This window comes from Bombus pascuorum, chromosome 12, assembly GCF_905332965.1.
Source record: "Bombus pascuorum chromosome 12, iyBomPasc1.1, whole genome shotgun sequence".
Classification (NCBI taxonomy): Eukaryota; Metazoa; Arthropoda; class Insecta; order Hymenoptera; family Apidae; genus Bombus; species Bombus pascuorum.
In genome coordinates, this window is record NC_083499.1 from 6,672,969 (window position 1) to 6,688,883 (window position 15,915).

Here is a 15,915-nt window from a genome sequence, read left to right on the forward strand (position 1 = left end):
ACGTAGATACACGCATATTGTCCCTACGAAAAGTGACCGCAAGGTCGACGATGAGAATACGTGCGAATGACAATGCGGAACGAATATTAAAAATGCCAGCATGACCGTAGGAAATGCTTCTGCGTTTCGTTAAATTTAATTCCGGAAGACAGAAGTTTTGCCATTTGTTTCCGGTGGTGTTTCTCGTACATAGGATCGTAAAATAGGGGAAAATGAAAATGATCGTCGTAAAAGGTGCAGATTAAAGTGTTGGTTTGTATACGTTTTTCCAGGTTCCCATGAACGAGATGGATTTTAACATTCTGTGGATGGGGAATCACCCGAAGCCGGACATCTTACGGAATTTAATGCCCCACCAGAAAGTGAACCATTTCCCAAGGTACGTAAAACTGATGGGCGTTTGGGCGGGAAAATAAACACACAGCTGCAGGGAACTCGAGCAGTTCTGGATCACTCGAGGGAATAAATCAAGTTTTGTCAAGAATAAAGAAACACATTGTATATTTATCATGAAATGCGTTGCTGAAAATAATAACTACATCGTCGATGAAAAAGAATCGGAGGCTGTGCAGCAATAAGGAAGCATAATATTTTATCCAATATTTAAACTGTATTTATTGGAAAAGAAGAAAAGGTATAGGTTTCATACTCAAAAATGCAAAAATTTGTCGCTAGGAATGTTAGTTGACTATGAATTTATAGCAAAGCGTTTCACAAAGCGATTTGATTTTCATAGAGCTTGAGTTGATTCGCTTGGTTTATACAAATTACTAAATTGCAGAGTAGAGCTGCTTCCTTATTAGCCGTTACGATTAATTGTTTAGCTGTACGAATTAAATCAATTTTTTAAATCTCTGTCGTAGGTCGTACGAGATAACCCGCAAGGATCGACTGTACAAGAACATAGAAGCGATGCAACGCAGCAAGGGTCTACGGAATCTGGACTTTATACCGCAAACGTTTCTACTGCCTAGCGAATCGAGAGAATTAATTACGGCGCATTTCAGGTACCGCGGGCCCTGGATTGTCAAACCAAAAGCCAGCTCCCGCGGACGTGGCATTTATATTATTAACAGTGTGAGCATCATAATTTCTAGCTATGAATATAGATAACATGGCCTGCACCCGCATGCTTGTTTTCACACACCGTCGTACTTAAAATATTGTGATAAGAAGGCTCCTATTACCAAGCGTTATTACGTACTCTATTTCATGGTAGAATCAACTTTGAGAATAAAGGCGTAGTTACCTTTCTTTCCGTATATTTACTATGTATAATATATCGTTTACATACGTATATATGTAAAAATTGATTTTCGTGCACGTTCTGTACTTGCAGCCTGAAAAGATTGTTACGGACGAATCTGTGATCGTTGCACAGTACATAAATAATCCGCTTCTAGTCGACGGACACAAATGTGACTTACGGCTGTACGTAGCCGTGACGAATTACGATCCACTGTTGATCTACCTGTACGAGGAGGGCTTAGTGAGATTCGCCACGGTGAAGTACGACGGTGGCAACCAGTATATCTGGAACCCCTGCATGCATTTGTGCAACTATAGCATCAACAAATTCCACGTGGATTACGTAAAGTAAGCAGAACCGTTTTCACCACTGTAGACGTCCCGCCTGAACGAGAATTACTCCGTTATTCTAAATTGTCTTATAGGAGCGAAGATCCAGATGCGGAGGATGTAGGCCATAAGTGGACTTTGTCGGCGTTACTCAGACATCTACGTTCAATAGGACAAGACACGGAATTGCTGATGCAACGCATAGAGGATATTATCATAAAATCGATTCTTGCGACTGCCTCTGGAATCGTCAGCGGAGTCAAGCAATTTGTCAAACATCCGGAAGCTTGTTTCGGTAATTATTACTTTGTCGAATATAAGATAGAATATAAACTAGCACATTCCAATACATATTGTTTATTGCTGTTCTAGAACTATTTGGATTTGATATTTTAATCGATGACACGTTGAAACCATGGTTACTGGAAGTGAATTTGACGCCATCATTGGGATGCGATTCCCCGCTCGATGTTAGATTGAAATCGGCTTTAATAGCCGATTTACTTACTCTGGTTGGTATACCTGCGATCGATCCAATGTTACGACCGCAAAGCACGCACCTGAACCGATCCACAGTGACTTCTACTAAAAGAATAGTTAACGTAAGTTCTATATCGTGAGTTCTTGACTTAATATCCGAGTGTTATGAGTCATCGATCGAGGATTTTGTTTGGTTATAGTGTAGGAGAGTACATTCAGCCGAAACATTATCGCAAAGAAAAAAGAACGGCAGTAAAAGTAATATCAATAAAACAGGATTAACGCCCGAACAGCAACGAATAGTAGCATCGGCGAAAGCTCAATTCGATCGACGAGGAGGGTTCGTCCGTATATTTCCTAGTCCAAAATCGTGGGAAATGTACTCACAATATTTAGGTAAATATTTGAAAGTAACAATTTTACGCGTTTTATTTGGATTAATATCGCATTGAATATTATTTTGTATCTTCAGATCCAAACACGGGTATACCAATAGCTTCGGATCCTTTAGGTCCAGGCAGAGTTCCACATCAAATTAATACAAATCATAATTTAATGTTACACGAGCAATTATTTCCCGCGGCTAGTCGTACTACTGATTTTATCATTCCCGAGGTTACATTGGACAGATTGTCTAGGTACTTTTGTAAAGATAATAAAAAATTCAAAAACCCATCGTCAAATAATAATATACAATTTGTATATACGTTGCAGATACGAAAGATATGAGAGAGCTTTGGTAAAAGGGCACAAACAAAGCTTAGATCGTGGTAGTAGTAAAGAGAATATCGATATAGATAAACATAAGTATAAGAGCCAGGTGGTGCAATCTATGCACGAAGGAAATAAACTTAGGTATATGATCATCAAGTTATATGATCGATATCGTAGAGTTTACAAACTCATAATGTATTACATAATTAACAAAATTTTTCAGTCCTGGAGAAGCTAGGAAGGCCTTCGGTTTATACTTAGGACATATATTACGTAAAATATCACAGCCTAACGCGGATCCAACATGCTGCGATCTTGTGATGAAATTTCTTCAACAGTCGGCTAGTAATTTAAGGACCCCATTTTTTTTTACGGTACGTCGTGTAAGTATATTGCTTAGAATTTTATATATTATAATTCAATTACTTCTCTCTATATAGTTACCAAGTAGTAAATTGAGTGATAAAGATCGTGCTGCTGTTACGGCTAAACAACTCTCAGACTTTTTACATTTATACAATCGAGAGACAGACCTTTACGCGGATACAGTTGACCGTCCACGTACTGTCCCGAATCGACTTTTCCAAAAGTTTTTAGTCGCGGCAAGGTAAGTTCGTAGTTAGTTTCTTTTATTTCATTTATATGGTTAATTATTAATATGCGATACTGTCTAATGTGCAATCTAATTATCAAATAGTGAACAAGATCTCGATGATATATTAATTCTACAAACGAGGCTATACAAATGCGCTCACAGTTTTTTGGGAAGAAGCGGTTTCGCAGGAAGTCTACCTGGTCCTAATTTATTGGGTTCTTTGCCCCACATTACGTCTCGCGTATATTCTAATGCTGCAACCAGCGAACAATGCAAATGTAATCAGTCATCAATTACTAGGCCTATAAAAGCTGCGCGTACCTAGTTGTACAATGTGTGAATATTTGTTATAGATACGTCTGTTCGTTAAAAGTACTATGTACGGCTGCTCTAGGACTTCCCAGTACAAGTGGACAATCATCCACGTATATATACTCTTAACGTTTCCCATATAAATATAGCACAGAAAATCATCATGAAATTAATATTTTGGGTACGCTTGAAAAGTGCTTTAATATTCGCTTACCTATTATAAAGTAGAAAAAAGAAAAAGTCCGTTATACAATACTTCCAACGAATAATATCCCGAACCTTCTTGAAGAAGTTTTCTTGGTCTCTCTAATCGAGTTCATATTCTTACATAACAATTTTACCTTAAAACTAGTCTTTAGCATCAAAGATTCGAAACTAGATAGGGAATGATCTTAAAATAAAGGAAACGCTCACGGATTTAGGTTTTGCGAGTTTTATCGTGTAAAACACGTGGCCAATTAAAATTGAATCGTTTTAAGATACAACAGGAATTTTAAAGAATAAATAATTCAATTAATAAATTTTAAGAACGTTCACGTTATCGGCCTACGTAACAGGCAATTAATTGTTCACTTCTTAAAGTAAAATATCAAATTTATTGATCGTGAAGAATCTTTTACAACTTTTACAAAAATATTCAGTTTAACATACTTATTTTACCATTATGTAATAATCATTCGAATATGTATCTTTTACCAGAAATTTAAACGGTATCTTAATAATTATCTATCATTCTTAACAATGTTATCAAAGATGTTCCTATCTAAATTATATTTTTGTTCAATTAAAATAAACATATTTATTTGTATCAGCTTATATTAGATGCCTCCTTCCGTCTAGCCAAGTTGAAGGCAGACACATAAAAAATTAGCATGTGTTTTTCATTGTAATCTTATTTAGCATTTTGTTCGACAGTCTAAATTCGTCCATAAAAGATCTAGAGATAGACGTAAAATATAGTAGTTAAAAAAATTACATACAAACATTCAACGAATTGAATTTTTGCGAGTATATAGCTTAGGAAAGAAAATCGGTTTAAGAATTTTTTCGAGATCAATTTTTCAAAGTGCAATAAGAGTAAATGATTAATAAATTAAAACTAGACTCGTTATAAGATACAGAACATATTTGTATAGAAATAGTACATATACAATATACATGTATATGTACAGTATACACCTAATTGTACAATGGTTTTTAGTCGTGACTCGGTAATACGCCTGATAATATTAAGTTACGTGCATTCAGTTTGAAAGAGACATGTACCACAGCTTTCATGATTGTGGTTACTAAATAGAAAATGGGAAATGTTTGACGACACGATTGGCAGGTACCAATCCATTAGATTAAAATCGTATAGGTCTTATCCATCCATATAATGCCGTCAGTATTTAAACAAGGATTTACAGCTTATTCTTCCAAGAAATATAATGTCATTTGCATTTTACAAGCTTTATAACATTGCACGCGAAAAAAGAAACGGAACAAAATTGTATTTTTCCAATTGCGTTATTAAATCGAAATAGGAAATCCTGGTACACATATATTCAACTCATTTGCTGTGATATAATCGCATATGACGGCATAAGTATCAGTTGAGCGCAGTATCTTTAACTCAATGGCATTCAATGTTATGTATAACATGTTATCGCAGTGGGTTGATCTCACATGAGACGAAAGTCTTAATGTTATCCCTTACTAAGCACAAAGAAAGCTATTGTTCATTGTAGCAGCGAAGAATATTGTTATTGCATAATTGTATTCGCAGTCTGACACGTTATAATCAGTTAAACGGTACGTTATCAGTTTATGTTTTGAAGTTTAACGCATCCATCTAAACATACAACGAGTAGACTTAAAAATGTGGTTCTAAATGCGTGTTGACCATGTTCATTTCGTTTTGTCCCGTTGAATTTCACACTTTTCGTATCAACTTTCATTTGTAGTGTAATGTATGTGTTATTTGCATAAGTTTAGTAGAAATATTTCGTATAGATATCTATTGTTAATTCGAGCAATTAATATATGTATTTATATCAACTGAAGAGACATTATTTTTTAATTCATACAATATTATTTTTTTATATACACGCCACACATCATGTTTCATTGCCCGAATTTATATCTACATCTTGTGTCATAATATAAGCGGGATGTTTTGCAAAAGAAAATACTCTAGCATATCGGTTCAATGTCCGTTATTTGCGTCCATCCTAAATGTATGAAATATTGATGTCGTAAGTCAAGATTATCACACAAGAGGTGGTACGTACTGCCATTATTTTGTAAACATATCTTTTCTTTACAACCATAATGTATTTTTTATATTGTCAGCAATTTTATTTAAATAGACGTGCTTTGTGTGTTTGAAACGTCAGTCGTGTAAAATAAAAAATGCACAACAATTTCACTTATTTTTTAAGATTAATATTAGTCACGATTGTTTGAATGAAAAAACATAAAAAAATAACTTTATAGTGTTCATATATGTTTTAAATGTTTCTTGATTTCGTAAAGCGACTAGCGATAAGTATACAATCTTAGCAAACGGGGAGTATATCGAAGTTACATTTACACAGATCGAAGGAAGGCATGAAATGTTAGGAAGCTTATTAATATATTAGCAAATATATACATATACTTAACGTATCGTTCTTGTACTTAAATGTTCACAATCTGTTATGCCAAATGCTTTCTGTATTCGTATATGCGAAATATTTATTATGTTGTAATACAGTGCGTGACTGAAAAGTTTTTGAAGAAGATATAGATATTAATTCGTGCGTAAAATATCAAAAAAATTTTCTTTCTAATTAATAAAATTTGTCTTTGAATCTTATGCAGTAAGTTTGTTAAAAAGTTCAGAGCGTAATTACTTGTAAACTTTAATTAAAGAGGAATGTTGAATTTAAACAATAGTAAAAGTCGTCGGGAACGGTGAAATTAGCAAATGTATATATAAAAAAGAAAATTGTTATTACATACCTCCGTGTTGCATATGCAACACTCCCTTCCTACCTGTGATTTGTAAAATTTACTAGTCAGCTTACTGCATTTACTATAAATAAAATATTGTAAGAAAACAATCGCTATGTACAACTATTTTATTATAATCACTGAATATAAATAATGCAATCGTTACTCGGGAATATAACAGCATCGAAACGTTGGTATACAAAATAAATTGCAACTAAGCAAATATTTATTATTGTTAAAAAACTATTGTTGACTGTTATATAACCGAGTACTATGCAGCCTTTTTAGGTCTTAAACATTTAAAGGATACCGAAAGGCATCGATTGTATGTACCTACAAGCAAACATATTTTCGCATTGTAAAATTATCTTCAAATTCAAGTATTTAAAATAAAATGTAATGAATCGGGATATGCATTCCATGCCCTTATATTTAATGTACCTTAATTAAATGTATAATTTATGCGGAAATTTAAATCAGGATTAAAACGCTTTTCTTAGTTCGATGGTTCCATCGCTAGCTGGCGTTGAAAATTGAACATTTTTCCCCAGGAATTAGTCCTCCATGTTTTATCTAGAAATTAAAGTAGTGATTATTATGACGGAACAATACTTTCCATCGGTTTATTCATAACAACTTGCTCGTCTCATCATGTCGGAAAAAGTTACGTGAAACTTGAGAAATTATTAGAATTACAAAGTAAAATATAATTAATATAGGCTTATATAAATTAATTATATATGTTACATACAGATAAAGATATCCTTTACTTTTTCTTCAATTGTGCAACGAAATTAATCGGCGCGAAAATGACACGTAAAGAACCGAAACTTTGTAAACATTTATGATGATGCTTACTAACTAAAAATATTCTATAAATATTTCACCTGCCTAAACGGTCGAGAACAGAAGAATAATGGATTTGAATTGTTAAAGAATGACGCATCAGATGCTTTAATAAATATAGTGTTTGTGGTATTTGGAAGAAGATGAAATTTTAACATAAGCGAAAATTCAATTACAATTTCTGATTCGTGTATGTAAAGTGGAAAAAAATACTGCATTTATATTTTTATAAAAATATTTTTTTTTGTGAGTATATTCTTTATTTCAGAATCTTTATAAAATCAATATTGCATTCATAACAGAGGTCACAACAGCCCTATCAAACTTTTATATTTAACATTCTAGGTACAATGGACTCTGAGAGTTCTGTTATATTGGAATCATGCGGAGAACATTCAATTTTAATTCAAACAGTAAAAGACATGGTTAATGTAAATACACATAATGAATTACAAAGTGAGGAAGGAAGATTTTTTGTAGTAACAGATGTTCAAGATGAACAACAAAATGTGATAGAAGTTTCAAATGAGCAATCAACAGTAGGACAGTCTGATGTACAATTTTCCTGGTCTAATTTATGTAGAATATGTGCAAATGTCAATGATCATTTAATCCCAATATTTGAAGGAGAAGGTCTGCAACATGACTTATATAATAAAATACATAAATATTTACCAATATGTGTATGTATTTATTTTTTATTGCTTATTACTTTTATTTATACGTATAGAATGTCACATAAATTATTTTTCATAGGTATCTGAAAATGATGCACTTCCATTACAATTATGTTACCATTGTGCTGCTACATTATTAGCATGGCATGAACTATTAGAAGGATGTCTGAATGCAGAAAGAAGATTATTAGAGATGCAAGATGCTTTGCAAGAAAAACAGGTATATATAAAGACTTAGTTATTTCAGCAAGAAATTGTTTTTAAATCTGTATTAATTTCACAGGGTATAGAAGGATTAGAAACTTCTACACAGGATGCAACATCTGCACCTAATGCAACGGAATCACTTGTAAGTATAAGAACAGTACAAATAGCTTTTATCTGTGCATATGCCTTAAATGTTTCTTTTAATTATGTATAGCAGCAAGAAACTGTAAAGGATGAAGTCTCTGGGAATTCAGCTGTTAATGATTCAGACAGGTAATGACTTCCTTTATTTAAAACAAACTATAGAAAGACTATGCAACTATTGGAGCTATGCAACATGTGTAATTGAACGTGCAGAAAATATGCCCAATATAAATAATGTTACACTCAATACTTAAAATTTTCATAAAATTAATTTTAATAATGAATATGGAACGAAGCAATATTTTGAAAATTACTTTACATATTGACTATTTCAATTTGGAGTATGGAACAAGGATTACTGTGATTTCTTTCGATCAAAGCATTTATATATTGTTGTACACAAAGACTATTGCAAGTGGTCTATGCAAACGTCCTGAGAAAATGATGTATGACTGTGAGATTAAGGATTGTCAAGAAAAATAATCTTATTTTTCTCAAGTGCCATTGATTATCGGATTGAACAAGAACAATCTCCTATGTCGTTATAACTGCAAATTCGGAGTCAAGTATTGACTGTTTTGCAGGTCCGGTAGTATGCGAACACCATTTAAGGTGTTCCTAGATATGCAGAATGTATTTCGGAAGCCATACAGAAAAAAGTTCCAGCTACAAGAAAGAAAGCCTACAGACAATGGAGATTGCGATTCGGTGTGGATTACCGTCATGAATTCGACACTTGATCAACCTGCTATAATGTCTAACCAACTACAAGACAATGATATTACTATAAAGGAAGAGGTTTCTCAAATCTATAATTCAGATAGTATCGAAAAAATAAAACTAGAGAACGAGACGTACAAACCAACAGATTCTTCAAATGCAAAAAATGGAAGTAAAAAAATGAAAGGAAGATGTAAAATTTGTTCTAATAATTCAAAAGATTCAAAAGATCCTTGCGAACATATAAAGAATAAAGCTATCATTGATGTTCAAGAATCTTACCAATGCGTCGAATGCGGAAAATGTTTTAAGTTAAAAGATTCTTTTCTCAGACACATGAGGATACATACAGATGAAAGACCGTTTACTTGTCACGTGTGTGGAAAGCAATTTAGGGACTCTGGTGGTCTTTCTAGGCATTTAAAGGACGTACACGCAAAATTAAAAAATTTTACGTGCGATATATGTGGTAAATCTTTCGCATCGAAAGCTACGAGAGAAGACCATCGTCGAACGCATACAGGAGAAAGACCCTATGTATGTGATTCATGCGGAAAGACATTTAAATCTAAAGCTTCCTTATATATTCATAGTAAATTACACACGGATGAATTTCCACATCCTTGCTCTTATTGTAATAAAAAATTTCGTAGAAGACAGGAAATGTTAGCGCATGTGACCACTCACACAGGAGAGAAAAATTATGGTTGCGACGTGTGTTCGAAAAGATTTCGAGTGAAATCAGAACTCGTTAGACATAAGCTAATTCACTCTGAAACTAAACCTTTCGTTTGCGTGGAGTGTGGACTCGCTTTTCGACAGAAACGTTACTTGAATAATCATATTAAAAGCAGACATATTGAAACTTTACGAGCATGCTAATATGCAATCTTATCATTTCACTCTATACAGATATTTGAATTTACCAATAGACAGAAAGCATTCAAATCTGGTACATTTATTATTTTTCCAGGTTTGGTCTACTTCAGAAGAAATCCTTCACGACATATTGCTCATGGCAGCAAGCATTCCATGAGACGAATTCTAAAGAAAGTATAAAAGAAAAAATTAATGATGATAGTGATCATTCGTTTGAAAGTTATTACAATACAGATTTAAACATGGCAGAAATGGTGAAAGTAATGCTACCTTCTTTGAGAGAAATAAAAAATCAATATACGTGCAAACACTGTCGACGAATTTTTGAAAGAAAATACCACTTATCCCGACATATACTCCAATGTAAAACTGGCAGTTTCACTGAACGCACTATATCAAATGCGAAAGATGTAGATGAAACAGAAGATAAAGATATGAAAAACGAAAATCGAAAAGAACTAAGATTGTTTCAAAGATATAAAAAAGATAAAGTCGAAACGTATCCATGCATATATTGCGATTATACAGTCAAACAAAAAAAATTGCTCGAACTACATTTGTTGCAATCGCATTCAGAGTTTACCAGAAAGAAGGACAAAAAATTAAAATGTGCCGACCGAGAAATGGTTATGCGCGCCAAAATGGAAATCGATGGGAAAGTTTATTATCATTGTAACGAATGTGGTAAAAATCTTTATTCGCCGTATACGTTCTTCTGGCATGTGCGTATACATACTGGAGAACGACCATATACTTGTCATCTTTGTGGCAAACAGTTTCGTATAAATCAAGGACTAGCGAGACATTTACGAGATACGCATGCAGGCATAAAAAATTTTCCATGTGACATATGCGGTCGAATGTTTTCGACAAAACGTAGCGCGGAAGATCATAAACGTATACATACTGGTGAACGACCATATATTTGTAATATTTGTGGAAAATCATTCAAGCAAAAAGCTTCTCTATTTGTACATAATCGCACTCATTCAGATGTGTTTCCTTTCAAATGTAATGATTGCGATCAGAACTTTCGAACGAGACCATTACTCATGTTGCATGTAAAGAAACATACTGGTGAAAAGCCACACGCATGCGACATATGCGATCGACGGTTCCGTATAAAATACGAGCTAAAGCGCCATCGTTTAATTCACTTTGATGATAAACCGTGGCAATGCACAGAATGCAATCTCTCGTTCCGACAGAAACGCTATTTAGTTAATCATAAGAAAGTTAATCATAAGTTCGCGGTTCCTATGAAATAATAGAGAAAACTCTCTTTTCAGGTGTAAGTATCAAATGACTGAAATCGATGTAAAACACAAGCCAAGCAATTTGTCTAATAATGAACATACGGAACACCAAAATAATGGTGTCGGAATTCAAGTATTGTCAGAGACTGATATTAATATTAACAAAAACCAAAGAACAGAATCTCAAAGTAACTTGGGAATTTCTTCTAAAAAATATAAAAAACACATTTCGTCAAAACGAACTTTGGAACAACGAATTGAATTAGCTCATTCGAAAATGATGGTCAATGGATTTACGTACTATAAATGTGATCATTGTAAGAAAATACTTTCAACCGCGTATAATTTTCTAATTCATCTAAATATTCATACTGGAGAAAAACCGTATACTTGCCACGTTTGCGAAAAAGGTTTTCGTTCAGCATCTGGTTTGAACAGACACGTACATGATGTTCACGCGAGAATAAAGAAATTCTCTTGCGATATATGCGGTCGATGTTTGGCCTCTAAAGCTTCGCGAGATGAGCATAGAAGAACTCATACAGGAGAAAGACCCTATATATGCGAAATTTGTGGGAAGTCGTTCAAACAGAGGGCATCTCTGCACGTTCACAAATCATTCCATTCAAAAGTTCTTCCGCATGAATGCTCCTTATGCAACCAAAGGTTTAAGAGAAAACAAGAATTAGATAACCATACTTTCATCCATACCAAGCAAAAACCTTATTCTTGCGATGTCTGTGGCAAACAATTTCGTAGTAAAGGCTGTATTAGTCGTCATAAACGTATTCATAATAATCAAAGGTCCTAAATTTGTCCCGTATGCAATGCAAAGTTCAGTTAAGGATGTTACTTGAAGAGTCACAGCAAGAATTTGCATAAAACTTCGCATTCGGTGACATGATATCGGAATGTTTATTTTGCAGGTGGAAGACCGAATCTGATCCTGTTATGCAAATATCGACGGCTGAAAGCGAAAGTACAAACGTTGAAGACGTAGAATACATCCAGTGCGCTCAATGTGATATTGTTTTCGTAAATATGAAGTACCTTATAGATCATATGAACAGCGAGCATGAAGCTCAAATACATTATTGTCAGTATTGTAAGCTAGTGTATCATGGTAAAGATAAGGATTTTGAGGATCACATATCAATGCATGGTAGTAATTATAATAAATCAAAAGATGCCACAGAAGATGAAACTTCGGAATGCACAAACGAGGTGAAAAAAAAAGACAAGAATAATGAAAAATCTTTTAATCAGGATATTGAAAAGCCTCCGTGTTACACTTGCAATTTATGCAAGAGAAATTTCACAAAGAAGTGTGAATTAAAAAAGCACATAAACAGACATTCCGACATCAACCCGATTCAAAATTCGGATGAGACAGAACTTGTAAATAAAGCAAAACAAATAATTAATGATCGTGTCTCTTACAAATGTGAAACGTGTAAAAAGGTCATATTTACAAAACGGGGATTCCTACGCCATATTCGTGTCCATTTTGATAAACGGCCATGTAAATGTGATTTATGCGGTAAATCCTATCGTATCGAACAAGACCTAGCTAGACATATACGAGACGTTCACGAAGGATTAAAAAAATATGCTTGCGACATTTGTGGTCGCGCGTTTGCGAATAAAGGAGCGAAAGATGATCATCGAAGGATTCATACCGGTGAACGTCCATACGCATGCGAACATTGTCCAAAAATGTTTCGAACTCTGAATTCAATTTACATTCACAATCGTGTACATACGGATTATAAACCTCATAAATGTTCATATTGTGGAAAACATTTTAGAAGCAGGCAGAGGTTAACTCATCATGAAACTACACATACAGGTATCAAAGCTTTTGCCTGCGAAATCTGCGGTAAAACGTTTTCCGTCAAAGGAGAAGTTGTACGACATCGTGCGATACATAACGAAGAAAAACCTTTCGATTGTAAATGCGGCATGAAATTTGGCCAGAAAAGATATCTGAGAAACCATATAAAACAACATCACAAGGAAGCATCTTCATGGTTGTTAGCAGAATTATTGGGAAATAATTGAAGCACGGAACGTTGAAGTAAATTATGTCTTATAAACATTTTGGACGAGTATTATAAGATAAAATGTATAGTTAGGTATGTGTATTTTACTTTATTTCTTATATCGGTTTTAGAGATTAATCTAAAATATTACACATCAAAATTAATGAGATTATATTGTAGTGAAATTGTATGAAATATGAAATATTTACATATCCCTGTTACATCTGTAGCAGTTGAATTATTTTAAATTCAGTTATGTAAAACAAAGAAAAATTCATTTAAATGAAAAGAAAACAGAGCAATGTAAAGTAAACATAAATAATACTTTATAGTTTATTATCATTCTTTTTATTGTTTAACATATTATTACACATTTAATTATGCAGTATTATTGCAAAATCAATATCAAATATTTAGTTGTTGTAATATCATATTTCAGTTTCCAAAGTGTACATATATGTATCATACATATAGTAAAATACACAAATATGGTGAATGTAAATTTTATAATTAAGGCAATTTTTATATAAAGGATGTCTCAGGAAATATGCACTTTCTTAAATCTAATTGAAATAATAAAAGAACAATATAAAATATATACCTATCTGATAGTATTTTATAATCTTAAAAAGTCTTAGGAAAACGTGACTTACAAAAGTAAATAATACTATTAAATTCTCTTAGTTTGCCAGTTTTAAAAAATTTATTTTGTGAAGTGATAAAGCATCAATTTTTTGAATTTTTGTACTAATTCCTGTAAAATATTTTGCATTTATTTTAATGTAATCTTTCTTATATTTGATATAATGTTTGTTTTACCTGTTCTATAACCCCTGCCTTATCATCTTTTCCCACACAAGTGTTCTTTTTATCAATGTTGCTTATAGATAGTTTGTTAATATTGATATTCTGCAATGTACTAATATCAATATCTTTAAAATTATTTAGGTATAATCTTTTCAAATCATCCACAACTTGTGTAATATCTACAACTTTCTTTGATGTTTTATATACCTAATAAAAAAAACATTAAATAATATTCATACATTTCTAATAAAAAGATAAAACATTTTTATAAACATAGAAATGAACTTACAAAGCTGGTTTTTTGATTTGAATTCAACATACTTCTTTCTTCAAAGTTTTGGATTCTTTGTCGTTCAGCTAATCTAGATTGCTTCCTTTCTGCTTTTGTGCCTCCTACTAAGCTTCGTATAATATTTCTATCCTCAATGCTTTTCCAAGGGTCATAGGTTGCTACATTTTCCTTCAGTATAAAAAAATTATATAGTCATGCATAGCTATTTAAAATCAATATAAAATGATAAATATTTAATAGCTAAAGACCTCTTTCCAATCTTCCATTATAGGAACACATAGGTTTTTAATTGTTTCCAAAGATACTATTGATATTATTCTACATGGTACTTGAAAGTTATTTCGTTGTCTTTTAACCTTTTCACTACGTGTATTATTTAACATACGGTCCTGCAATTTCATTTTTTATTATTTTTTAATGCCCGTATGTACTCAATTATATTTACTACGTATACCTTCAACAATACTTTGTCAATTTTGTCACATTTATTTGGATATTTTATTTTTCTCCATAAATTGTTTTTACGAGATTGCACCAAATGGTAAAATAACATGCCTCTACGTACTTTACATTTTTTGTATGAACGTCCCATATTTACAGCTTTATATGAACACGTTATTTTTAAATCTAACATTGACATGTTTATTCTCTAAATTAATGTATTAAGTAATATAAGTATAAATTTTAAAATAACGTTTAGAATAATTAATAATATTACTTATTAATACTCACATCTTCAATAAACCTCAAACTTTATGCGCGAATGCTACGGAAATGGGAAATGAGACTATGAAAATATGGAATTAATCACGTTTCGTATCCTCGTGTCTCTTCTTGGACAAATTAAATTTGGATAGGATTTCCGGTATAGAGATTCCGATTATATAAGAAAATAGATAAAACTAAAAATAAAAAGATAATAATCCTTTTTAATAAAATTGATAATTTTTTATATCATGTTTTTATATAAAGAATTACAAATTTTGTATTGCCTCATTTTATTTCATTTCTTTTCTTGTAAATCGAATCGTAAGTGGTGTTACAAACAAATAATGACGATTTTCATGGGTAACGAGTTTGTAGTGATCCATATGAGTTAATAATTTAGAATCTTCGAATGAAATATACCTATATATTCCAAACTTGTAATGTTTTACATTAACGTTACAAGTGTATTCTTTTTCAATACATTTATAGTATTTTTTAAAATCATTATAAAAAAAGCTATTGATTTGTGCCTATTTATAATAATTATTTATTTCTAAATTATTCCTCTTCTTCTTTCTTCAATTGTTCATGTTAATTAGATATTAAAATAAAGAACCAAATCTCTACAAATTTTTCTGTTAAAAATTTATTTTTAGGTTTTTGACATAAAACCAAGATTTGT

The 15,915-nt window shown here is 32.4% G+C and overlaps 4 protein-coding genes across 15 annotated transcripts in view; 3 read left to right on the plus strand and 1 right to left on the minus strand.

Moving 5' to 3' along the window:
- The window catches only part of LOC132912773 (tubulin polyglutamylase TTLL5), a 36,611-nt gene extending 29,546 nt beyond the window's left edge, over window positions 1-7,065 (plus strand). For 3 of the 4 annotated variants that reach the window (XM_060970492.1, XM_060970491.1, XM_060970494.1), the window contains exons 5-15: window positions 273-379; window positions 864-1,077; window positions 1,340-1,596; window positions 1,674-1,873; window positions 1,951-2,180; window positions 2,259-2,454; window positions 2,531-2,696; window positions 2,773-2,913; window positions 2,996-3,146; window positions 3,213-3,379; window positions 3,470-7,065. In XM_060970492.1, coding sequence (XP_060826475.1) covers window positions 273-379; window positions 864-1,077; window positions 1,340-1,596; window positions 1,674-1,873; window positions 1,951-2,180; window positions 2,259-2,454; window positions 2,531-2,696; window positions 2,773-2,913; window positions 2,996-3,146; window positions 3,213-3,379; window positions 3,470-3,692 — 2,052 coding nt within the window. In that variant the 3' untranslated portion in view covers window positions 3,693-7,065. The remainder of the gene's footprint in view (window positions 1-272; window positions 380-863; window positions 1,078-1,339; window positions 1,597-1,673; window positions 1,874-1,950; window positions 2,181-2,258; window positions 2,455-2,530; window positions 2,697-2,772; window positions 2,914-2,995; window positions 3,147-3,212; window positions 3,380-3,469) is intronic. The other variant, XM_060970495.1, reaches the window with a different exon arrangement.
- Window positions 7,066-7,184: 119 nt separating this feature from the next.
- LOC132912789 (zinc finger protein 260-like) lies at window positions 7,185-14,022 on the plus strand. 6 transcript variants are annotated; one of them, XM_060970527.1, is made up of 7 exons: window positions 7,187-7,747; window positions 7,847-8,184; window positions 8,258-8,398; window positions 8,462-8,527; window positions 8,600-8,658; window positions 9,114-9,786; window positions 10,223-10,410. In XM_060970527.1, exons 2-7 carry the CDS (start codon window positions 7,852-7,854, stop codon window positions 10,283-10,285), a joined length of 1,335 nt encoding a protein of 444 aa, XP_060826510.1. In that variant the 5' UTR covers window positions 7,187-7,747; window positions 7,847-7,851; the 3' UTR covers window positions 10,286-10,410. The 6 variants fall into 6 exon arrangements, with proteins under 6 accessions (XP_060826508.1, XP_060826509.1, XP_060826504.1 ...); XM_060970525.1 differs by having other exon boundaries at window positions 7,185-7,747; window positions 9,114-10,364; XM_060970526.1 differs by having other exon boundaries at window positions 7,185-7,747; window positions 8,603-8,658; window positions 9,114-10,364.
- Window positions 11,431-12,228, plus strand: LOC132912838 (oocyte zinc finger protein XlCOF15-like). Its single transcript, XM_060970624.1, is given in 1 exon segment — window positions 11,431-12,228. A coding segment is annotated over 1 exon segment (798 nt).
- On the minus strand, window positions 13,870-15,834 carry LOC132912823 (uncharacterized). 4 transcript variants are annotated; one of them, XR_009659272.1, is made up of 7 exons: window positions 15,258-15,834; window positions 14,974-15,172; window positions 14,774-14,914; window positions 14,523-14,693; window positions 14,246-14,440; window positions 14,080-14,180; window positions 13,870-13,989 (listed from the first exon to the last, which is right to left on the minus strand). XR_009659272.1 is itself a non-coding variant. In XM_060970600.1 (6 exons), exons 2-6 carry the CDS (start codon window positions 15,163-15,165, stop codon window positions 14,130-14,132), a joined length of 732 nt encoding a protein of 243 aa, XP_060826583.1. In that variant the 5' UTR covers window positions 15,166-15,172; window positions 15,258-15,834; the 3' UTR covers window positions 14,018-14,129. The 4 variants fall into 4 exon arrangements, 3 of the variants coding, with proteins under 3 accessions (XP_060826583.1, XP_060826582.1, XP_060826581.1); XM_060970600.1 differs by lacking the exon at window positions 13,870-13,989 and having other exon boundaries at window positions 14,018-14,180; window positions 14,992-15,172; XM_060970599.1 differs by lacking the exon at window positions 13,870-13,989 and having other exon boundaries at window positions 14,018-14,180; window positions 14,980-15,172.
- Between the last annotated feature and the right edge of the window lie 81 nt (window positions 15,835-15,915).

Excerpts from the sequence above, each read along its gene's own strand:
- LOC132912823 (XM_060970598.1), bottom strand. The coding sequence starts at position 15,165 with ATGTCAATGTTAGATTTAAAAATAACGTGTTCATATAAAGCTGTAAAT. Across the intron at positions 14,915-14,973 it reads AAGTATTGTTGAAGGTATAC|GACCGTATGTTAAATAATAC; the intron begins GTAGTAAATATA and ends ATGAAATTGCAG. Across the intron at positions 14,694-14,773 it reads TAATGGAAGATTGGAAAGAG|GAAAATGTAGCAACCTATGA; the intron begins GTCTTTAGCTAT and ends TTTATACTGAAG.
- LOC132912789 (XM_060970521.1), top strand. The coding sequence starts at position 7,852 with ATGGACTCTGAGAGTTCTGTTATATTGGAATCATGCGGAGAACATTCA. Across the intron at positions 8,399-8,461 it reads ATGCTTTGCAAGAAAAACAG|GGTATAGAAGGATTAGAAAC; the intron begins GTATATATAAAG and ends TTAATTTCACAG. Across the intron at positions 8,659-10,222 it reads GCTGTTAATGATTCAGACAG|GTTTGGTCTACTTCAGAAGA; the intron begins GTAATGACTTCC and ends TTATTTTTCCAG.